Source organism: Vipera berus, assembly GCF_964194415.1.
Source record: "Vipera berus genome assembly, chromosome: 12".
NCBI lineage: Eukaryota > Metazoa > Chordata > Lepidosauria > Squamata > Viperidae > Vipera > Vipera berus.
Window position 1 is genome coordinate 9,772,867 of NC_138215.1, and position 24,121 is coordinate 9,796,987.

The 24,121-nt window shown below is 41.9% G+C and overlaps 1 protein-coding gene across 1 annotated transcript in view; it reads left to right on the top strand.

Annotated features, from left to right (window-relative positions):
* Positions 1-24,121, top strand: part of LRRK1 (leucine rich repeat kinase 1) — an 81,915-nt gene that overhangs the window by 9,294 nt on the left and 48,500 nt on the right. The window contains exons 3-13 of the mRNA XM_081337547.1: positions 6,277-6,440; positions 8,124-8,295; positions 10,470-10,649; positions 11,644-11,792; positions 13,514-13,740; positions 14,777-14,904; positions 15,422-15,585; positions 16,523-16,660; positions 20,991-21,103; positions 21,187-21,263; positions 23,441-23,570. Of these exons, the coding sequence (XP_081193673.1) occupies positions 6,277-6,440; positions 8,124-8,295; positions 10,470-10,649; positions 11,644-11,792; positions 13,514-13,740; positions 14,777-14,904; positions 15,422-15,585; positions 16,523-16,660; positions 20,991-21,103; positions 21,187-21,263; positions 23,441-23,570 (1,642 nt within the window). The remainder of the gene's footprint in view (positions 1-6,276; positions 6,441-8,123; positions 8,296-10,469; positions 10,650-11,643; positions 11,793-13,513; positions 13,741-14,776; positions 14,905-15,421; positions 15,586-16,522; positions 16,661-20,990; positions 21,104-21,186; positions 21,264-23,440; positions 23,571-24,121) is intronic.

The following is a 24,121-nucleotide window of genomic DNA, read 5'->3' on the forward strand; positions in this document are numbered from 1 at the left end:
AAAAATAGGGACCACTACGGTGGGAAGGTAACAACGTTCCATGCGCCTTTGGCGTCTAGTCATGCCGGCCACATGACCACGGAGACGTCCTTGGACAAGCACTGGCTCTTCGGCTTGGAAACGGAGATGAGCACCAGCCTCTAGAGTTGGAAACGACTAGCACGCATGTGCGGGGGAACCTTTACCTTTTTAAATCCATTCAAGTATAATTGTAAGTTATAGAAAATCAGTGGCAGCATGGATGGTGCTGTGGGCAACACAGAAAGACTTTAGATAGCTTATTTGTGGCTTTCTGGCCACAAGTCATGGCCCCATGCCTTTAATATGCTATCCCCATTATCCCTCACTCTCACCCAGCTTTCTGTGTTCTTCCCTTTCATTCTTCGTGTTCATGGTAAAGACTAAGAAAACTTTACATCTCATTTGAGAGTTTCACGGAAGCATCTTTAGCAATATGATCCTACAAGGGAGCAATAAGCAAATGCTCCATCATCCTCTGATGTTACAATTTGATCTGCTTCTTCTCCGGTGCCCTTCTCTTTGTAGCCAACAATTCCTCAGGAAAGGATGCACGGTTTGGGTGCTTTGCTTGACGAGTTGCGCAGAAGCAAAATATTAGGCAGCTGCTCAAGTCGGGATCTTTGTGGAATTGCAAAGAAACACTGGTTTTTCATTTTGCCCTTTATTAGAGAAAATTTTCACATGCATTTGGGCAGTTCCAGTTACCAGCCTGTACACGGGTGAAATGTACATATTTTCTCTTTCTGTTTTATTGTAAATCTTTTTGTGTATTCAAGGCGGGCCATAAAGTCAGGGTTGGCTCTTAGCAAGAATATAAATCTATAACTTTTTCTTTGCCACATGAAGTTGCTATGAGACTGGATGCACAAATTTAGCATGAATGCAGCGGTATGTACTTTGGGAAGCTGGGCTTAGAGATTCTGGCTAGGGAACAATCAAATAAGAGACTCCGTAGTCTGCAGTTGGATAGCGGGCAAAGTAAGAGACTCGTAAGGGTGAGCGAAAAGAGATTTGTACTTTTAGACTTGTAAGATTTTGAAAATGAAACCTTAGAATAAGGTAGAATTAGATGATCTGGTCACGTTTCCTGTCTGGCTGTCAGCTGCCACCTTATGCTTGGTTGTGCTTCATGACTACACAGTGACAGACTGCCATGAACTGTGGGGAGGGGGAATGAACTGGGGAACGCTTGGGGAAATGAAAGTAAGTGCTGTATCTCCTTAAGATGCTGCCTCAAGGCCATTTGGCTGGAAGGAGGAGGGGGCCACATACCAAACTAAGCTTGGATTTAGGATTTATGAAAACATCTTGCCTGAACCAGATCGGTTGCACTAGGGGGGTGGGGGGGAGAGACAGTTAAGGGAGGGAAAAGTAGAACTTAAGCATTTGGGTGCGTGATTCCCAGTTCTGGCTTTGCAATACTACAATACACTTGATCTCTAATAAACTATACCTTTCCCAACAAATGGAGCCAAGGATCATTTCTATTTAGAGGTTTAAGTTGTGGCAGTTCTGACACTGGGTCTACCTGGAAGGCTGACAACTATGTATAGCATGAGTCTTTCCTTTGATGCATTGTTGTTTAGCATGATTTATCTAGTGTGGTGTTCTCATAGCCCAGTTCGGACAAGGAATGTAGCACCCAAGCTGAGAAATTGGGGGTTCGAGAAACCCCCAAGACAGAATCCAATTTGAAACTAGGTAGCTGTACTTGCAGAAATCAATTTTATTTTTTATTTTTATTTATTTTTTATTTTAATTCCATTTATATCCCGCCCTTCTCCGAAGACTCAGGGCGGCTTACAAGCTTAGCAGTAGCCTTCATTCTATGTATATGCCTGCTTATTAGGGCTTTCACACACACCCCAAGCGGCATTATTACAAAGTCAGCTTAATTGCCCCCAACAATCTGGGTCCTCATTTTACCTACCTTGGAAGGATGGAAGGCTGAGTCAACCTTGAGCCTTTTACTTGCTGTAAAATGCAGGTTTCATTGAGTGAGAATGTTTTGAAGTTTTAAGATTAGCAGAAAGTTAATATCTTCTGGTTCATTATCCATTAACTGAAAAGCTGGAAAGCTGGTCTTTTTTTTCCCCCCCTCATCCCGCACTCTGTAGTGTTGTGTACGCTTTCAAGTGCTTGTGTTATATCAGTTATTAGTTGAAAGTACAACTCTGATTCAGAGGCAAATTCTATTTTGCATCTTATCAAAGAATTGGAAGATATTCAAGGAAGCTGTTTAATGCTCAGAGGCACCCTGGCAGTTTTTATAAGAGATTTTTTTTTAGTTTTTTTTTTCTCTCCCCCACCCCAACCCCTCTATTTTGCATTTTAACTTTTGGAGATGAATTTTTAAAAAAATACTATTAAGAAATCACTCTAAAGCATCTTGCCCTACTTGTATCTGACGCCGCTGATGCTTGCATGTCGCTCTCAAGGGACGTTGTGTGGGTTTGTTACCATCAAAGTGAAAACTCTCTCTTTCCTTCAGACAAAGGAGGATCGTTTTGAGCGGCAGGATGCTAAGACAGCTCAGGAGAGACAGACGTAGGCTTTGTCAGGTTAATAATTTTGACATTTTCCGAGCTCCCGTTTGAAATGGCAAATTGTGTGGGTTCCAAAGGGAACTAACACTCTGTTTGCCATGAAAGGTTTGGAGATATCCTTGCAAGTAAATGACAGGCAGGTGAGTTCTATGCATGCAGTAATAATTTGATGTGATTTCTATCAAGAGCTGCCTAACCTCAGATTCCTGCACTCCTCATTGATACCTTGCAGACATTGTCAGACTTGTATTTAGACCCTTTTTTCCCCCCTGTGTAGTAAAATTCTCAGACTATGCTTTACGTGGTACAAATAGGTGGGTTAGGGATTCCTTGCACAAGAAATAAAAGGATACTTTTATTAAGCTAAAAGCTTAACATCTTTTATAGCGATCAAGCTGTTTGCTTTTCTCCCCAAATACTAAATTCACCTCTGGTGAGATGAGCGGCTGTATAAATTTAATAAGCAAATTAAAAATATTGTAGATGGACAACACAAGACGAGGAGAAAGAGGAAGGGGAAGAGCTAATTGCATAACAGTTTGGTGCTACCCTAATTAAAATTGCTTGTAGAAGATGTCGAAAAATATAATGAACTTTTCCTCAAGCCAGCAGAGATACATTCAGTGGTCAGTTGAAACCACACATTTAAAGTACGTGCTTATTTATTCTGCTTGCTAACATCTGGAGTAGATTTATTTCACCCCTATTTGCTTTATGTTTGTATAATCCCATCAATTGCTCTCGAATCCAGTTTCATTCACGTGCTTAGATTCATGCAATTGCTGATCAGTATTTTTATACTGCAGAAAATAGAGGAAAAATCGGGGCAAACCTGCCTGATTTTTAAAATGGGTTAATATTAGAGGGGACAAAAGTGTTTTAAAGGTTGCATCTTAGCACCGTGATTTCTTTCTTTCCAGACGGGGCTTTCACTGTATGTATAGTTACAGGTGCTTGTTTTGACATTTCTGTGAGGGGACAGAGCTGTCGGGATGATTTCAACTTTCACTTTTAATCATCGGACTGTTCTTCTTACTTTTACTTTTAAAAAAAAATTGAAAAGAGGAAAAGTGGGAAGAGATGCGTGGGTTTCTATTTTATTTTCGTTTTTCATTTTCTGTTAGTTGTCTTAAAAGCCCTCAATGGTAGAAGTATACAGAAGTTTATAAGCTGCGGTAAAGATCAGTGGTTTGTTCCAGATGTTGGATTTCATTATAAATTAAAAATACTGTGGACCGACAATACATGGTGATTTAATTTCCATGAACCATTTGATGGTGCTTTGTTCAGTACAGAGGGAATGAGTTTGGAGGAGGAGGAGGAGGAGGAGGAGGAGGAGGAGGAGGAGGAGGAGGAGGAGGAGGAGGAGGAGGAGAAAGAAAAGGAGGGGATGGGATGGGAGATCCTCAACAAGCATCCTCTGATGGGACCCTTTCCCAGCTAGGATTCTCAATTGGTGGCAGCAGAAAGCTGAAACAGCACATTTGGTTGCATGATCGTGAAGTCAAGGGTAATTTAATGCTGTTTGCAATCCTCTATTGGGCCAAAAGAAAGCATGTGTGACTTACTTTGGGTAGTTGCTGCATATAGAAGCACGCTGGTTCCAATAAAGGAGAATATTTGTAGCTCAGGGTTGAAATGAGGGGTCCTTGGTGCTCTCTGAGCTCAATTGTTTCCTTGCAGACGTTTCATTACCCAAACTAGGTAACATCATCAGTGCTACTGACTAGCACTCAGGATGTTACCTGGTTTGGGTAATGAAATGCATGCTGGTTGCTGAAGCTGGCCTTCAGCTCACGGGTTCACTTTTTGCCTGCCTGGATTTCAGGGCCCCCACCTTTTTCTGTGCATCCTTCAAACACCCTGGAGGGTCTGAGAATGACACTGCAAAAATGATGGATGTCTTTGCAACTCCCCCAAAGCTGTCTCCCATGTCTCGGGGATTTGAACTTTCTTTTGAATAATTGAGGAGGAAGATTTGATGGGTAGCCGAAGCTGCCCGATTTCGGTGGCACAGTGGGTTAGGACGCTGAGCTTGTCAATCAGAAGGTCGGCAGTTTGGCGGGTCGAATCCCGAGTGCCGTGTAACAGAGTGAGCGCCTGTTACTCGTCCCAGCTTCTGCCAACCTAGCAGTTCGAAAGCATGTAAAAATGCAAGTAGAAAAATAGGGACCACTCCGGTGGGAAGGTAACAGCGTTCCATGCGCCTTTGGCGTCTAGTCATGCCGGCCACATGACCACGGAGACATCCTCGGACAAGCGCTGGCTCTTCGGCTTTGAAACGGAGATGAGCACCGGCCCCTAGAGTTGGAAACGACTAGCACGCATGTGCGGGGGAACCTTTACCTTTACCTATAGATAACCCTAAAGTCTGCTTTACTTTACTTTGCCTCCTTGATGTATTCCTGTATGACAGTTGTCCTTTTAGCAATGAATGGAAGAAAATAAATATATAAAGTTCAGTCAATCCCATTCTCCTTCTAGCAATGATGCTGTTACCTAATTTGGTAATGAAATGTCTGCAAGAAAACCACAAACTCAGACAGCACCAAGGACCCTACATTCCTCCTCCTCCTCCTCCTCCTCCTCCTCCTCCTCCTCCTCCTCCAGTTGTAAAACACTTGTTTCCTGGCCTTGACAGCCTGACACAATACCTTGTTTGGTTAGGAATCACCCCCATGGAAAGTACCATCAATAGAAATATAAGGAAGTTGTTCCTTTTGTTTCAAAAGCATATACCTATTTTTACGTTGCACGGACTTTCCACTCTTTCTTTTCATCTGCCGCATTAATGCCGATTAAGTTTGACTAAGGTTTTTTTCCATTGTTTGTTTTTTAAAGATTCAAAGCAGAATGAAAGTGACACCGGTAGGATATAAAATATGCTGTCTATATAGATAGCGTGCAATAAACTTTTAGTGCTTTGAGCAAATCTCTAGTTCCTGGCTTCAGGTAAGTCCTTAACTGATGACCAGAATTGAGCCCAAGATGTCTGTTACTAAGCGAGATAGTTGTGAAGCGAGCTTGGCCCCATTTTTTACGACCTTTCTCGCCACAATTGTTAAATGAATTGATAAACTAGTAACACAGTTGTTAAGTGAATCTGTCTTCCCCCCGTGACTTTGCTTGGTAGAAGGTCTCAAACTGATCATGTGATCCTGGGATGCTGGTAACCGTCGTAAATATGAGCCAGTTGCTGAGTGGCTGAATTTTGATCAGATGGGGATGGTGCAACGGTTATAAGTGTGAAAAAAGCTCCTAAGTCACTTTTGGCAGTGCCATTCTCACTTTGAACAGTCACTAAATGAAATAATAATAATAATAATAATAATAATAATAATAATAATAATAATAATAATAATAATAATAATAATAATAATAATAATAATAATAATAAAAATAATAAAGTGGGAAGGGACCTTGGAGGTCATCTAGTCCAACCCCCTGCTCAGGCAGGAAACCCTATACCATTTCAGACCAATGGCTGTCCATTCTCTTCTTAAAATCTTCCAGTGTTGGAGCATTCACAGCTTCTGGAGGCAAGTTGTTCCACTAGTTAATTGTCAGGAAAATTCCTCCTTAGTTCTAGATTGCTTCTCTCTTTGGTTCCAAGTTAAGGACTGCTTGACAGTTCTTACTTATTGTCTGTGTTGTTGTCGTTCCTGTGAAATGGTACAACCCCATTTTCTCTTTTACCCCTTGTGTACAGAAACGCTGGACATGGATAGCCAACAATCCACAACAGAGTTTTTCTCTCCTGGCCAGATCATTGGGAACGAGACCATTCAGGGTCTGTACCGAAGTGGAGACTTTGAGGCTGCTCTACAGCTGGTCCAAGTGGCTAGCCGGAGGAATCTCTCTCAGGAGGAGAAGGTGAGGACCCAGGAGCTGGACCATCTTTACTTGAGAGACGGCTGTGGAGATTCTCAGTCCTCCAGGTCACGGTTGTGCCAAAGGTGCTTTTTCGTGAGGCAACTGGATTTTCTTGTTGGTTTTTTTTTACTTGAAGACGTTTCACTTCTCATCCAAGAAGCTTCTTCTGCTCTGACCGGATGGTGGGGAATGGAAGGATTTATACTCCTTGCAGACAGCTGGCCATCTGCCTTCTTTTAGAGAGTCGTTGAGGGTGTGTGTCATCAGGGTCACTTGAGTCTTTCTTCAAAGAAAAAACAAAGAAGTCCAGTTGCCTCCTGAAAAAGCACCTTTGGCTTGACTTGAGAGAATGGAGGAAATTACATCTGCCCCTGAAAGCCTGAAGGTGAGGTCAAGAGAACAATTTTGTAGAATCTTTAAGTTTGATTCTGTATGCCAGGGGTGTCAAACTCAATTTCATTGAGGGCCTCATCAACATTGCGGTTGCCCTCAGGGGGCCGGGTGGGTGTGGCCTACTGGGTGGGCATGGCTAGAGTGCGTATGGCCTACTGGGTGGGCCTGGCCAGCTCTACATTGTTGGTATCAAGGGTGCCTATGGGGGCCTGGGCAGGAGTGGGACAGATCTGAGGGTCTCTGGCAGAAGGAGGGTCTCTGGGCCAGGGCCAAGGCAGTGGGGGCCATTCCCTCACTCTTTCCAGGATGGCTTCGCGGGCCGCATGAAACCACTTCGCGGGCCGGATCCGGCCCCCGGGCCTTGTGTTTGACATGTCTGCTGTATGCAAAACACTTGTGGGGAAGGGGAGGCAGAATTGATGATGGGAGACCTAGTAGGAATATCTGCTCATAGAACAGGGTTGATTTCCTCTAGGATTGACCGATTTGATCTCCTTGCAGTCCAAGGGACTCTCAATACCACAGTTTGAAAGCCTGAAGAATAATAACAACTATGGTCACAGACTTGCATTTCTCATAGGAGAATATGGGATTAAAAATGGGCTTTAGACTATCTAAACCAGGGCTCCCCAATAAACATAACATCGACCCTCAAGGGTCAATGGGATGATCCAACAGTTGATGCTGTTATTGTTATTACTATTAGTCAGACTGCTGCCGTAGTACTATTAGTACTAAATTATAGTTTCCAATAGTGGCGAATAGCTGCAGCTAGGACGAGGGTAAAGTTCATTCTCCAAGCTTCAGGGTTGGTTCCCAAACGTTTCGTTACCAGGCTAGGTAACATCTTCAGCGGAGTTTAGAGGATCCCTGTGTCGGTGTTCTTCTGTTTATAAGGGCTTCAGGTGTGGGTGTGTCAAGCGAGGGTCTTGTGATGGGTCAGGTGTTAGTCATCAGTGAGGGGCTTGTGGTGAGTCTTGTGATAGGGAGGTTACATCAGGTGATTCAGAGGTGAAGTGCTGGTTGGGGGGAGGCTTGTGTGGGTTGATTGAGGGTCGGTCCCATCTCTGGTTGGCTGTGCGGTTGATTTGGATCCTGAGGGGTTCATAGGCTGGTTGCAGGTTGATGGAATTGCTTGCTATACTAAATACCAAATTATACTATTTATTGAATTATTTGCATATAATGAATGTCAGGGATTGATGAGCCAATCGAAGCTTTACGAAGGAAGGTTTTGAGGACTTCCGACTTCAACGTTACCCATGTTTGTTCTTCCCTTTCTCCAATCAGGGACACCTCTTGAGCCTTTCCACCACCCATGGGGACCTGCAGGCAGTGAGATACTTGTTGAAGGAGGCAGGTGTGACCGTAAGCCTTGAACCCAGTGATGACAACCCGGCGGTGGTAGCTGCGTATTTTGGACATAAGGACATAGCGCAAGAATTGCTGGATTCTTTTCTTGGTAGGTTGAGTTTCTAGCCTTTCCCCTTCTGTCACACTTCGACTTACGTCAGGTCGTCCTTGACTTACAACCGTTCATTTAGTGACCGTACAAAGTTACAACGGTACTGAAAAACGTGACTTACGACCAGTGGTGCAATTCAAATATGTGAACAGCTGGTTCTTTGCGTGGATGCCGCTTCCGGATGTCTGTTCTGGCCCTGGGCAACAAAAAATTAGCTGCCGGTACTGCTGAAGTGGTGCGAACCGGCTGAATCCCCACCACTACTTACGACCATATTTCACACTTACAACCTTTGCACCGTTCCCCATTTTCACAGGATCAAAATTCAGACTCTTGGCAACCAGCTCACATTTATGACGGTCGCAGTGTCCCGGTGTGTGTGTGCGTCACGCGATCCTCTTTGGCGAATTCCTGACAAGCCAAGTCAATGGGGGAAGCCAGATTCACTTCACAATGGCTTGACTAAATTAGCAACTGCAGTGATTCCCTTAACAGCCGTGGCAAGAAAGGTCATAAAATGGGGCAAAACTCCCTTAAGACCTGTCTCACTTAGGCACAGAAAGTGTGGGCTCAATTGCAATTGTAAGTCGAGGGCTTTCTGTATATTGTCTTACCATCCAGGTAGCCCTCGACTTATGAGCGTTCATTCGGTGGCCGTTCAAAGTTACGAACACACTGGAAAAAAATGGACTGAAAAGTGCTCACACTTAACGACCGTGGTCCCATAGTGAAAATTGCGGTGCTTGGCAACCGGCATCTATTTACAATGGTTGCCATGCCCTGGGGTCCACGTGATCACCCTTGGTGGCCTTCCCAGCCAGCTTCCAACAATCACAGTCAAGAGGGTGGGGTGGGTGGGAACTGGATTTGCTTAACGACGGTGTGATTTACTCAAAAACAGCAGTGATTTGCTTAGCAACCGTGGCTAAAAACATCGCAAAATGGGGCACGACTTGCTTAACAAGTGTCTGGCTTAGCAACACCAATGTTGGGCTCCGATGTAGTCGTACGTACAAGGACTCCCTATACTCTCTTCTGGATTTCATTTATTTGCTGAGATTGAAGTTTGGGAGTGGTGTTCCCACGAAGGGAAACCCAGCCATGAAGCTTGACAAAACCCGACGACAAAACCTGACACACTTAAAAGAGAGGGCAGCATTTAAGCCACAACAGCAAATATTAATAGAATAACAGAGTTGAAAGGGACCTTGGAGGTCTTCTAGCCCAACCCCCAGCTCAAGCAGGAGAGCCTACACCATTTCAGACAAGTGGCTGTCCTCTCTTCTTAAAAACCTCCGTTGTTGGAGCACCCACAATTTCTGGAGGCAAGTAGTTTCACTGATTAATTGTTCTGACTATCCGGAAATGTCTCCTTTGTTCCAGGCTGCTTCTCTCCTTGATTAATTTCCACCCATCGTTTCTTTTTTTTTTTATTGAAAAGTTTTAACATACAATTTTCCTTTAAAACCCCCCCTCCCCCTCCCTTCTCCCTCCCCCCCTACCTCTCCCCCCTCCCCCCCTCCCCCCCCGACTTCCCAGAGCTAAATACAAGGTATATAAAAAAAAACAATCATAAACAACCATATACTAACAACTATAAACTCTAAAATCCATCACTCTCTAGCTTATATAGGATAAAACAAACCTTAGTAATATTGAATATATATAAAAAAAACTAAAAGAAAAAAAGAAAAAAAGAAAGAAGACTCATTCAAATGCTACATAAAACTTCTTAACCCTATACTTGTTCTGGATAAACTCAATCCATTTTCTCCATTCCATAATATAGCGTTCTTGCGAGTGATCTTTCAAATAGGCCGAAATCTTCGCCATTTCTGCCAGGTCGGAAACCTTTAAAGTCCACTCTTCTATGGTCGGCAGTTCCTCTTTCTTCCAATACTGACCTATCAAAAGTCTTGCTGCCGTAATAAAATTCAACATCAACTTAGTGTCCACAACTGTACCATCGTTTCTTGTACTGCCTTCAGGTGCTTTGGAGAAGAAGGCTGACCCCCCCTCCTCCTTTGTAGCAGCCCCTTAGATAATTTCAAAAACTTTACACTTCAAAATGTCGTTTGCGGCTCGCTCTTAATTTTCTTGCAAGCCTTCATGCGTTGCCTTTGCCTAGAGAGTGGTTGTAATATTGGTTCCATGACTGTTTGTTTCAAAAGGTGCCTCAAACATCTCGCAGCTGCTGAATTGGATGCTGGTGGTGGCTTGCCAACAAGGACATCTAGAGATGGTTAAGCTCTTAGTGCTGGCATACAGAGCAGATCCTGACAGCTATGCCGTGAGAAAGAATGAGTTTCCGGTTCTTCTTCGATTGCCACTTTATGCTGCAATGCAAGCAGGTGTGGGCGTTGTCTGTTCTTTCTGCGACAATTTTTCCTGTCAGGGGCCCTTTTTCCAAACAGGGAAGATGGCCACAAGGAAAGAGGAATTGGGGCATGAGAATGTACATGGTGTTAGCATTTCAGGTATAGGATTAAAGGCAGAGAAAGCTCACCCCAAATCCTGACTCCCTATCCTTCAACCTGCTTTATGGTCCTGTGACTGACGGAAAAGGCAGTATTTTTGCACTGAAATATGAATCAATTGCACTTCTATTAAAACAACTGATGGGATGTGATTATTTGCCATGCTATTTTAATCACCTGCTTGTTGGTTAACATTAACAATTATAGTTTGGTGCCCACTCTGGAGGGCTGGACTGAGGCCGTATTCTATAAATGGGTGGTCCTCATTTAGTGACCAACTCATTTAACAGTTTGCAGTTATGGCGGTGATGAATAAGTAGCTTTACAACTGATCCTCAGATATACAGTCTTCTCAGGGCTGTAAAGATGAAGTCAGATTGTAAACACAGTTGTGGTTTCACTTAGCAGCCAAGTGGCTGGTCCCAACTGTGGTCACTAAATGAGGACTACCTGTATTCTTGTTTTAAGGAATGCCTTTCAGAGAAGAAGAGCAGAATAACAGAGTTGGAAGGGACCTTGGGGGTCTTCTAGTCCAACCCACTACTCAGGCAGGAAGCTCTATACTATTTCAGACAAATGTTCGTCCAATCTCCTCTTGAAAACCTCCAGTGTTAGAGCACCCACAACTTCTGGAGGCAAGTTATTCCACTGGTTAATTGTTCTCACTGTCAGGAAGTTTCTCCTTAATACCAGGTTGCTTCTCTCCTTGATTAGTTTCCATCCATTGCTTCTTGTCCTGCCTTCAGGTGCTTCGGAGAATTTCAGAACTCAGTAATTATTATTTTTTAAAAAATATTTTTTTAAAATAATTGGAAAACTGATATTTTAATTGCTTGACATAGCTTCTGCACTTATCTTGATTTGCTAGGCCATGATGATGTCGCTGCCTTTTTGCTGGAGAATGGTTCATCCTTTTGTTCCTACACCCTAATGGATTGTCCCAAGGCAAGCAAACGCCTTCTTTGCAGATATTTCATTGAACCAGTTCCTTCATCCAGGAATGTCCAGGCAAAACCAGTGAGTTATGCTGAGGGGGGGAGTAGGGAGGAGAAATAGTTTAACTATTTTAACTGTTATTTATTAAAATTGCATTTAATACGTATGAATAGTTTGTAAAGTTATGGAAGGACACTTGAATTCCCACAATGGGTGAATGGCTGCAAAAGCTGATAGCCTTAGTAGAGATAGCTAAATTGACTGCTTTGGTTAAAGAAAAAAAAAGACAATTACTTTTGTTTCTACTTGGAAACTACTTCTGGACTTTGTGCTTGAGGTGGGGGAAAAATGAAACTTTGGGCTTTGCTGATTAGATAAACTATACTATTATGTAAAAGTAAAAAATTGAAATTTGATGTTATTATTCTACTACACCAAAGGGAGTCAGATGTCAGTGTGTTTTTTCCCCCTTTCCAACTTCCCTTCTCCCTCCCTTATTTTCCTATTATTTTCTTTTGGGTTTTGTTTTTGTATTTTCTATTATCAACTAATTTAAAAAAATGAATAGTTTGTAAAGTTCAGAAATGCAAATACACAGATGAAAAATGAATTGTTGAATCTTGACTGCACTTTATTCCTTTTTTCTTTGTTATTTTCTCCTGGTCTTTACTGTCTTTCTACTTTATAATTATTGACATAACTAAATATACGATATATATTTATAATGACATGATATTTTATTTACTATGAGGTTATTTTTATACAGTCGCTTATTTGTGCTTGCTGCAGTGTGGATCATTAATTCCTGATTATTACGCTTCAGGAATCTATTGATGGTGGCAGGGTAAAATCAAATCAAATCAAATTAAATCAATACACACATTCATACTTTGGCAGGAGTTATGCTTAGCTGTACACTGCAGCTTGGAAACTGTAATACCTGATTTCATCTAACACACTAAGCTGAATTTTTAAAAATTACATTATGGTTCAGTATTGTGAATAAAGAGAGATGGAGAATAACCTGTGTGTTACTGGGTTAATATTTTTATTTCACTTCTGAGATATATCTTTAAGCATCCACCTCTAATTAGGAGCAGAATTTACAGCACACTGGGTGAGGCTAAAAGAATTTAGAATAGAATAGAATAGAATAGAATAGAATAGAATAGAATAGAATAGAATAGAATAGAATAGAATAGAATAGAATAGAATAGAATAGAATAAATATGGAGGAATAGAATAGAATAGAATAGAATAGAATAGAATAGAATAGAATAGAATAGAATAGAATAGAACAGAATAGAATTCAGAATAGATTAGATTAGATTAGAATAGAATAGAATAGAATAGAATAGAATAGAATAGAATAGAATAGAATAGAATAGAGTAGAATAGAAATACAGTAGAATAGAATAGAATAGAATAGAATAGAATAGAATAGAATAGAATAGAATAGAATAGAATAGAACAGAATAGAGCTGGAAGGGACCTTGGAGGTCTTCTAGTCCAGCCCCACATTCAAGCAGGAGAACCTATACCATCTCAGACAAGTTCAGTCTGCTGTGGAAGTCTCAGCTATGGTCTGAATGTGTTGTGAGAAGTGAGCATCCAGGTTCAGCCAGACAGTAGTTTTCCTGTTTCAGTTTTTCTCTGAAAGTCACCCTTACCTGCTTTTAATTATACTTGCTGATGATCTCCATCAAACGTCCCTGTTCTTTTTATCTTCGGGCTCTTTCTGCTTTTTATATCAGAACTGTTGAGGACCCACGCTAAGGTCCTCCTTATCTCTTTATCTTCAGGGTCTTTCTGTGAAGTGGTCAGGGCTCCGATTGCCTTGGGTGGATTTCGACTGGCTGATCGATCTTTCCCACCAAATAACGGAGCTTGACCTTTCCGCTAATCACCTGACTTCTCTTCCATCCATCATACCTTGGGGTCTGATGAGCCTCCAGAAGCTGAACCTGTCTGACAACCGATTAAAGCAATTGCTTGATGTACAGTCCTCGGATGGGATCATCTGCACAAAGTAGGTGGACCTCGTTCTTACAGAAATGTACCTGGGAGTAATGGTGAATCGGCTGCGCTTTGAATCAAGCAAAGGCTGTAAGGAAACAGTGGTAACATCACCAACTGACTGAGTTCTACGCAGTCTTATTTTTAGAGCTTTCTTTGAATTACTTTGTTCCCTAAAGACAGTGTTTGGGATGACCCGTTCTTCCTTTGCCTGCCCTTTCGTGAGGAGAGTGACCGTGCTAAGGAGCCTTGTGTTAGCCCAAATCCAGACTATGGCTAACACTTTTAAAACAAACAGGGATTTACATTTTAAGTTATTTACCCATAACCGTAATAATCTCTTGTCAGCTCTGCCATCTTCACCTTGCTAAGCTTACTGGCATCCTGCCATAAAAGGAGGGAAGAAGGTAGAGGAAATTGGGGAAGTCGTGCAGTTGGAGAGAAGAAGGATGTAAGGTGCGGGGGGGGGGAGGGAGGGAATGACACTGACAGGAACCCAGAGGTGCTCAATGGCCAGATTCAGCGGCCTCAAGAACACCTGGCCTGGGAAAGAATGCAAAACTTCTTCAAGATGCACCTACAGTCAAAGCGGTGCCCAAAACATCAAACCGGGATGCTGTTGGACACGGTCAGGGGAAAAGCTTTTAACATGGTGTGGGAATACTCAGACCTAGCCTTGCTTTTGCTGCAACCACTAATCCTTAGTAAAAGAACATATCACTTCAACCAAATGGAGTTGAGGGTCTTTCTTTCCCAGGGACGTAGCTGGGGCAGGTCTGACGTCTCAATTACTCTCGTGGATTTTTCGATCCATTCTGGTGAGAGAGAAGTTCTCCCTCAGAAGACTAAATCTCTGGTCCCAGTGACCAACCCAGGCTGGATCCTGCACCATTATCGTGGGACACGTATATCTGCCTTCATCCCAGCTAGCAGCCAGGCTTACTGAATTAAAAAAGAAAGAAAGAAAAAACATAGAAAAAGAGTTTTTCTTTCCTTGCGTTAAATCATCTCTCTCTCTCTCTCTCCCTCCCTCCCTCTCTTTTTAATAGGTTACTCGAGATCGACATATCTAACAACAGATTCCTCAGCCTTCCTTCTGGTTTACTGCACCTTTCTAGACTCCAAAGACTTGTTGCTGCCAAAAATTATTTGGAAAAACTATTTGATGAGGATAATGGTGGGTGTTATCTTCAAAATTCAACAGTTTGTTTTGGATTCGAAAGGAAACACGTCTTTTTTTTGCTTCTGGACCCCCCCTATCCTTTAACTGATGGTGGACTTTTTTGTGTTCAGAATCTACATCTTCTGAAATCACGGAAAGTTATTAATTATTCCTTCTTTTCATATCCCAAAGCACATTCAGTGTGTCTGTCTGGTCATCCTTCAACACACACACACACACCCTTTCTTCATTTCTTTTGGAAAGCCCTAAGCCAGAAATATATACTATTCTCAAGTTACAAATCATGTTTACACATCACAATGATTGGATATATCTGATGTGCAAAATCCAAGTAGATGGCATGATGGCTTAGCATAGTGTATGAATTTGGCCACTGTCATTTTGTGAAAATTAAATTGCCCAAGAGGAGAACTAATTCAGAGAAAAGGTTCAAGAGTAAACCTAACTAGCACAGATTCTCATATTTCTTGATGAGCTATTTTTCTTTGGATTTTTTTTCTCTTCCCCCCAGCAACCAACTGGATTGGATTAAGAAAACTGCGGGAATTAGATGTCTCATACAACAGATTATCGGAGCTGCCTGCTTCCTTTATGCACTGCTTGAAATCATTGCAAAGCCTCAATGGATCTAGCAATAACTTAAAAGTGTTTCCTCAACCATGGGCCTGTCCTTTGGTGAGTCTGGGTAATCATCAGGGTCACCACGGTGTAAAAAAGATGTTGAGACTCTAGAAAGAGTGCAGAGAAGAGCAACAAAGATGATTAGGGGAATGGAGGCCAAAACATATAAGGAACAGTTGCTGGAATAGGGTATGTCTAGTTTAATGAAGAGAAGGACCAGGGGTGACATGATAGCAGTGTTCCAATATCTCAGGGGTTGCCTCAAAGAAGAGGGAGTCAAGCTATTCTCCAAAGCCCCTGAAGGCAGGACAAGAAGCAACAGATGGAAACTAACCAAAGAGAGAAGCGATCTAGAACTAAGGAGAAATTTCCTGACAGTGAGAACAATTAATCAGTGGAACAACCTGCCTCCAAAAGCTGTGAATGCTCCAATACTGGAAGTTTTTAAGTGGAGATTGGACAAACATTTGTCTGAAATGATATAGGGTTTCCTGCCTGAGCAGGGGTTGGACTAGATATCTTCCAACTTTATTATTATTATTATTATTATTATTATTATTATTATTATTATTATTATTATTATTATTATTATTATTATTATTATTATTATTATTATTATATCTCAATGTATTTTATGTGTCATTTTTAGAATGTGTGAGAATCACATTGGAGACATCTTTAATTGAATGCGTGAGTGTAAATGAGTTACATCAGAAATGGTTTCATGCTTTCAAACCTGTTTTCCCTTTCCTAACCACTAGAAATGTTGTATTTGTGTTTACATGTGTGTGTGTGTGTTTGTGTTTGTGTGTGTGTGTGTGTACACAATGGAGAAACTTGGCATTCTTTGATAAAACTGAAATAGCTCCATCATTTGAACTCATATACCGGTATATTTTCACAAATTTATTAAGATCCGTACCCGTATAAAAAGCAGAGATTTTGATGATGGACAAGTATGAACTTTTATCTTCCTTGGTTTTTTTTTCAGAAATCTTGCAAAGTAGCTGGAAATATGTTGGACTCCCTACCTGATACTTTGGCGGTGTTTTGGAAAAACCATCTCAAGGAAGTAGATTTTTCCGACAATTCGCTGAAAGATCTTCCCCAGGGTCTCTTCCAGCTTGAAGTAAGTAGGAAAGATTGTTCTTACCATTTGGGGCACCTTTACCCTGCAAACAAATTGGGATGGTTTGCTTTATTTGCAATCTCAGGACCGCAAGGGTATCTGTGTTCTGTACCAGCCTGCTACCGGCCCTGCAGAAAAGGCAGGGACAACCCCTTTTACAAGAAGGCAAGAGGCTGGAATTACGCCTGCCAAATTTATTGCTACAAACACAAATGGAACAAGACACGAACCAAGAAACAGGAGCTTTAAGAAACATGAACTATCCGAGCGGTTGCCTTCAGCAAACCAGCCCTCCCCACACATTCCCCTTATATAGAGTTCAGGGTGTGGCTTCTCTCTGCCTCCTTCCGAGGAGCCCCATTGCCTTCCTCTGTTTACTCCTAATTGACTGCCTCCTGCGTCGGGCGTCCTTGAACAGGGCCAGCTGTGGGTCATCTTCATCCACACTGTCAGGCTCACACAGCTGGGTCTCCGTGGTGACCAAGTGGGAGGGGCCTGGCTGAGGGCTATCATCAGCAAGATCTTCAACCCCCTCAGCAAGGTCTTCAACACCCCCCTCCTCCTCTGAATCGTCCGACCCAACTGCTGAACCCACAGGCTGACCCTGAATCACAACAATCTGATGAACATCTGAAGGGACTACAGTCCCTTGAAGGGATCTTCCAGCCAACCGCTTGATTGATTTACCTACCATCGTCAATACTTAGCAACCATATAGATTCCAGCATAGTTCTCCAGCATGTATACACTACTGAAACAGCAACGTCTACTCTGGCTTGGGCATGTCGTGAGAATGGCTGATGGTCGGATTCCGAAAGATCTCCTGTACGGAGAACTAGTGCAGGGAAAATGCCCCAGAGGGAGACCAGAATTGCGATGTAAGGATATCTGTAAGAGGGATCTAAAGGCCTTGGGAATGGACATTAACAGTTGGGAAACCTTGACCTCTGATCGTTCAGCCTGGAGGCTAAACACACAGTGTGGCCTTCTCCAATTCGAAGAGACACTTGAGGCAAAGAGGCAGTCCCAGAACCAGCAAAATGTGGGGGCTGGACAGGAGACAGATTGTACCTGCCCTCAGTGTGGAAAGGACTGCCACTCTCAAATTGGCCTTTTAGCCACACCAGATGCTGCTTTAGGACCTCTTTCCAGAGCACGATACCATAGTCTCTCAAGACTGAAGGAAGCCAATGATGATGATGAGTCAATTCTTAGCAACCATATACATTCCAGCATAGTTCTCCAGCCCCCAGCCTGGTCCTTCAGATCTTCCAGTGCACCGTCACGTTTGTCTGCCTTCCTGCTGATCATCCTCTCCTTTTGTTTCCTTCTGCATTTCCCAGCATTACAGAGTTCTCAAGGCAGCTGGATCTTCACCCAGTGTTTCCAAAATACAAATTAATTGTGGTCATTTGCAACTTGAGAACCCTGGGTTAGCTATATTAGACACTCAAAATCTAAATGTCTATGGAGATTCGCAGTCATCCAGGTCGTCGTTGTCCCAAAAGTGCTTTTCCAAAAGGCAACTGGACTTTGTTTTTCCTTGAAGACATTTGGCTTCTCATCCAAGAAGCTTCTTCAGTTCTGTCTTCAAGGAAAAACAAAGTCCAGTTGCCTTTCGGAAAAGGAATTGGGACACTCAATATCTAGTTTGCTTGAACCTCAGTGTACTGGTGAAAGGCACCATAAGGTAGGAGAGATGCTGGAAATGCCTAGAAGCAAAACATTCCTTATTTTCATGGCTTTTCATGAGGTCAGGCAGTTTCTCTTGGCTTGTCCTTCCTGTTATTCTGTTAATCGTGCTGCTTCTTGAATTTTGAGGTCAGTTTAATTTAATTTAATTTAATTTTTTAATTTCATGACTGGGAAGATACATCCTCAGTCTGCCCAGAGTTGTCGGATATGAGATGGTCAGCAAATAAATTTTAGAAACATTTTTTTTATAAATGCATCCTAATTGACACATACACCATTTCGCACTCCTTACAAACACGTACTCATACTTTATTCAGAATACATAGAAATTTAAAGAGACTGACATTTATTGCCTGGATAAACTGGTCTTGGACCCCTGAATCTTCACATGGATTTCCAAGGTACATACTGTATATTTCCCACCATATATACTGTGCGTGTGACTTCAGCTTATGAAAATTGCCTTTCCTTTCTGGAAAGTGAAATATTTGTAATCTGAATCATTTGAACACTAGGCGGTGCTCCTCTGTTACTTTTTCTGTTCTCTGGGCCATTTCACACTATGGCTGTATTAGTGCAGTATAAAGACATCTGTAATTAAAAAAAACATTTGCAGCATTGCATAATTTAGAATAGAATAGATCTGGAAGGGACCTTGGCGATCTTCTAGTCCAGCCCCCTGCTCAAGGAGGAGAACCTATACCATCTCAGACAAGTGACTGTCTAGTGCCTCTTCTTAAAAATCTCCAGTGATGGAGCACCCACAATTTCTGCGGGCAAGCTGTTCCACTGGTTAATTGTCCTCACTGTCAGGAAGTTTCTCCTTAGTTCCAAGTTGCTTCTCTCCTTGATCAGTTTCCAACCATTGTTTCTTATCCTATCTTCTGGTGCTTTGGAGAATAATGTGAACCCCTCTTCTTTGTGGCAGCCCCTCAGATACTGGAACACTGCTATCATGTCTCCCCTATTTCTTCTTTTCTTTAGACTGGCCAAACCCAAGTCCTGCAGCCGTTCTTCGTATGTTTTAGTCTCCAGGCCTTTGATCATCTTAGTTGCTCTTCTCTGAATTTTTCCCAAACTCTCAACATCTTTTTTGTGATATGGTGACCAAAATTGGCTGCAGTATTCCAGGTGTGGTCTTACTAGGGTTTTCATAAAGCAGTACTAATACCTTGTGTGGTTTTGATTGATACTTGTTTGATACCAAGTTGATAATTGTTTGATACCAAGTCAGATCTTTGGTCTGGATTGTCTATGCATCTTTTCCCAGTGTGTCCTCCTGCAGATGTGTTGCCTACAACATCAGCCAACTGGTTTGAAAAAAAAATCTTTAAAATTTTTTTCATCCAGTGCTTCTGGAGAAGGTGTCAGCTGTCCAGGATTTCTTCCAGGAGAAATTTCTAGCCTTACCTGGAAATGGAAAAAAATTGAGCTTAGAACATAGGCAACATGTTATTATGCTACTATTCCACCTTGCATAGAATGGCACTGTTTCCATTCATCTCCTGTTACTTTCTCTTGAGATGGTCCTGTAATTCCTTAGATGGCCCCGTCTCTTTTATGGTCACTGTATAAATTAGATGGATAAGTTGTGATGTAGGGTCTGCAGGAAAATTTCATAAGCGCTCTACACTGAATCAGTGTAGACCTTCAGCAATTCTGAGTTACAAGTCTTACTGTTTAGAAGTAGGAAAGGAAAGAGATTTTTCTGGATCTAACACTCCATTTCAATAAGCAACATATTCCAGCAGAAAGAATCTCTACGCTAGCAAATAAAGAGATCATTCAAGATTCCATGACTGCATGAGATTATATCCGTGTTTGGGGAAAGGTTTTTGTTTTGCTTTTTTTAAAAAAAGTTCAGAACACCCCTTGATAAGATAAAAAAAAAGTTTTCCTATGTGAGATGAATAATACTATTAAATAATAATAATTTAAAATCATTATTATTGTTGTAATGGTTACTATTCTCCTCCATGAAGTCAAAATTGTTTCATTGGAACATTCATTTATCCTGTGCTAACAACAAATAAAAAAAAATAGCAAACGTGAGGGGAAAAAAAGTTCTCAAATTATATTCCATTTCTTTTTTTTTCCCTTTGAGTTTGGCATCTCCTCTTGGCATGGCTATCAGACTTACAATAGTTTGCTGAGTGACTGTTCAAAGTTACAACAGCTCTGAAAAAAAAAAGACTTATGGCCGTTTTTCACACTTAGCATCCCCCGGGTCACTTCATCAAAATTCGGGATCTTGGCAACTGACTCATATTTATGACGATTTCAGCGTCCCAGGGTCACGCGGTCCCCTTTTGCGACCTTCTGGCAAGCAAAGTCAATGAGGAAGCCAGATTCACTCAACAGCCGTGTTGCTAACTTAACAACGGCAGCGATTTGCTTAATAAGTGTGGCAAAAATGGTCATAAAATGAGGCAAGGTTCATTTAAGACTCACTTAGCTACATAAACCTGGGGCTCAATTGTGGTCATAAGTTAAGGACTATCTACCTATGTCAAATTCTGCAAAATTGTGATGCCAAAATTATCTCTCCCCCCCCCCCCCATCTTGCAGAGCTTGAACAGTCCCTTTTCTTGGCACGCTGATGCAAAAAACCATCATTATCCATTTTCTCTTTCAGGCTTTAGTCTCCCTGAAATTGTCTGGAAACCAGATCGTCATGCTGCCTTCTCCGGAGAAATGGTCTTGCAGATCATTGAAATCTCTGGATCTGTCCAAGAATCAACTCGGAAAGTGAGTTTTGGGGAGTTTCTCTTACGCTACGCTGCAGAAGAAATCTTCCTGTTTCATTGGTCTTTGTTTACATTTGCCTGCAGAACTGAGGAAGGGACCAAAACTAAATGGATCCCATTATTCACTACAAGGAACAGAAGTTGCGTTGGCAGCGAGATAGGTAAGTGCATGGGTGTCTTAGAGAGACAGACTGACAAATGTGCAGGCTGACACCAAGTGCTTGTTTTTCTAGAGACCTGTGGAATCCATGGTGCTCTCTGAGCTTGGCTGTTTTCTTGCAGACATTTCATTACCCAACTAGGCAATAACATCAGTACTAGAAAGGAACGAGGTTTGCAGAATGAAGAGAGGAGGAGGAGGAGGAGCTGTGGGTCCTTGGTGCTCTCAGAAATTGGTTGTTTTCTTGCAGATGTTTTATTACCCAACTAGGCAATAACATCAGTACTAAAAAGGAATGAGGTTTGCAGAACGAAGAGGGAGGAGGAGGAGGAGCTGTGGGTCCTTGGTGCTTTCACAACTTGGTTGTTTTCTTGCAGATGTTTCATTACCCAACTAGGTAATAACATCAGTACTAAAAAGGAATGAGGTTTGCAGAACGAAGAGGGAGGAGGAGGAGGAGCTGTGGGTCCTTGGTGCTTTCAGAACTTGGTTGTTTTCTTGCAGATGTTTCATTAGCCAACTAGGTAATAACATCAGTACTGGAAAGGAATGAGGTTTGCAGAATGAAGAGAGGAGGAGGAGGAGGAGGAGGAGGAGGAGGAGGAGGAGCAGCAGCAGCAGCTGTGGGTCCTTGGTGCTCTCAGAAATTGGTTGTTTTCTTGCATATGTTTTATTACCCAACTAGGCAATAACATCAGTACTAAAAAGGAATGAGGTTTGCAGAATGAAGAGGGAGGAGGAGGAGGAGGAGGAGGAGGAGGAGGAGGAGCTGTGGGTCCTTGGTGCTCTCAGAACTTGGTTGTTTTCTTGCAGATGTTTCATTAGCCAACTAGGTAATAACATCAGTACTGGAAAGGAATGAGGTTTGCAGAATGAAGGGGGAGGAGGAGGAGGAGGAAGAGAAGGAGGAAGAAGAGCTATGGGTCCTTGGTGCTCTCTGAACTTGGTTGTTTTCTTGCAGATGTTTCATTACCCAACTAGGTAACATCATCGGTGCTAGAAGGGAATGGGGCTTTGCTCTCTGTTTATGCTTGCCCTCTCAGTTAGTGGGAATGTTCTTGAATAGGCTGCTGTTTACTATTTGTTTGTCTGAGCTGGCAGTTCCTTGATTGGGGTATTGTTTACTGTTGTGTTACTGTTTACTGTTAGTGTTAATCTCTGTTTACATGAGCCTTAATTGCTGGCGAGGAGATGTTTTTGGAGGTGTTTTGGTCTTTCTTGTTTCCTTTTTTGCTTTTCGACTCTTTTGAATGATATGTAAATGGTATATAAAATGACCTGTAAAACCAATTGATACTCTATGTGAACAAGACTTTCTGATGATAGCAATAGCACTTAGAGTTATATACCGCTTCATGGTGGTTAACAGCCCTCTTTAAGAGGTTTACAGCATATATTGCCCCCAACAATCTGTGTCCTCATTTTACCAACCTCAGAAGGATGGAAGGCTGAATCAACCTTAAGCTGGTCAGGATTGAACTCCTGGCACTGGGCAGAATAAGCCTGCAATACTGCATTCTAACCACTGTGCCACCACTCCCCTTATGTCAATGTTTTTTTTAACCTATATTCTTTGTAGGGGTAGACATCCACTTGGACCTCTTTTTATTAATTTGCAACCTTCTGAGCTCATTTATCCATTTTCCCAAATTGGTAGCACTTGACAATTTTCAAGGTATTTTTCTTTGGCGTCCTTCTAGTTTATTCTCTTAAAATGCTATTTTCCTCCATAAGGTTGGAGTATTGGAAAGGATTTTCTTGTGTTTACAGTATGTATTGAAATCCCTTTTTGATCTCCATCCCTTTTTCATCATGGGTTTCTCCTCTGTCACCTTGTGGTCAAGAGCAACTCCGCTGTAGAAAAAAAAGGGGGGGGCAAATGAATATTTAAATATTAATAAATAACAGATTGCTCTCCTGTCCCTTTCTTGTGACCTGTGATTGACAGCAGGCAAACAGGATCTGGAGCTGGGGGTTTTATCCAATCTTCTCTTCTCTTCTCTTCTCTTCTCTTCTCTTCTCTTCTCTTCTCTTCTCTTCTCTTCTCTTCTCTTCTCTTCTCTTCTCTTCTCTTCTCTTCTCTTCTCTTCTCTCCTCTCCTCTCCTCTCCTCTCCTCTCCTCTCCTCTTCTCTTCTGTATCTCTCTCTTACATTTGTCTTACTTTTTTCTTTCTCCAGAATATACCCTACAGTTCCCTGCATTCCTGGCCGATATGCTGGAGGTCCTCTATCTGAATGATAACCAACTAGATTCCGTCCCACAGTCTGTCTGTGTCCTGAAAGGGCTGTCAGAACTCTACTTAGGAAAGTGAGTTGACTTCTTCCAAACAGTTGTAGAGAATATTTAATGTATTAATTCAAGAGAATAATTAATTCATTAAGTAATTCATCTGGAGGTTTCCTTTGATGAACTTGGCACTTTCAGTGCTCTTAATCGGGTGCTCTTGATCCTCTCCAAATATTTTTGAAGGTGTTTCCATAATTCCCTGAGGGCATTGCCAAGATGCAGGTGTTATAGGAATTTTAGCTCAACACAGCTGGAAGATCCAAGTCCCAAGAATGGGGAGATACAGGATGAGATTCCCTATATCCATCTCTCAATTTTATCTTTAAGTTGGTTGGGTTAGGAAAAATAATATCTGCCCACTGTTTTCCTGGGAAGAAAAAAGTAAGATTAAAAAGAAATAAATGAACTCCTATGCTGGACAAAAGACTATGATTTTTAAACTTTCTCAAGATTATCATTTCACTGAGAACTTGTGAAATGCTTTTTAACAGCACTGCTGAGAAACCCATAAAACAAAATGTAATTGAATGGATTGTGTTTCTTCTTAGCTAACCAAAAAAGTAAAGAAACTT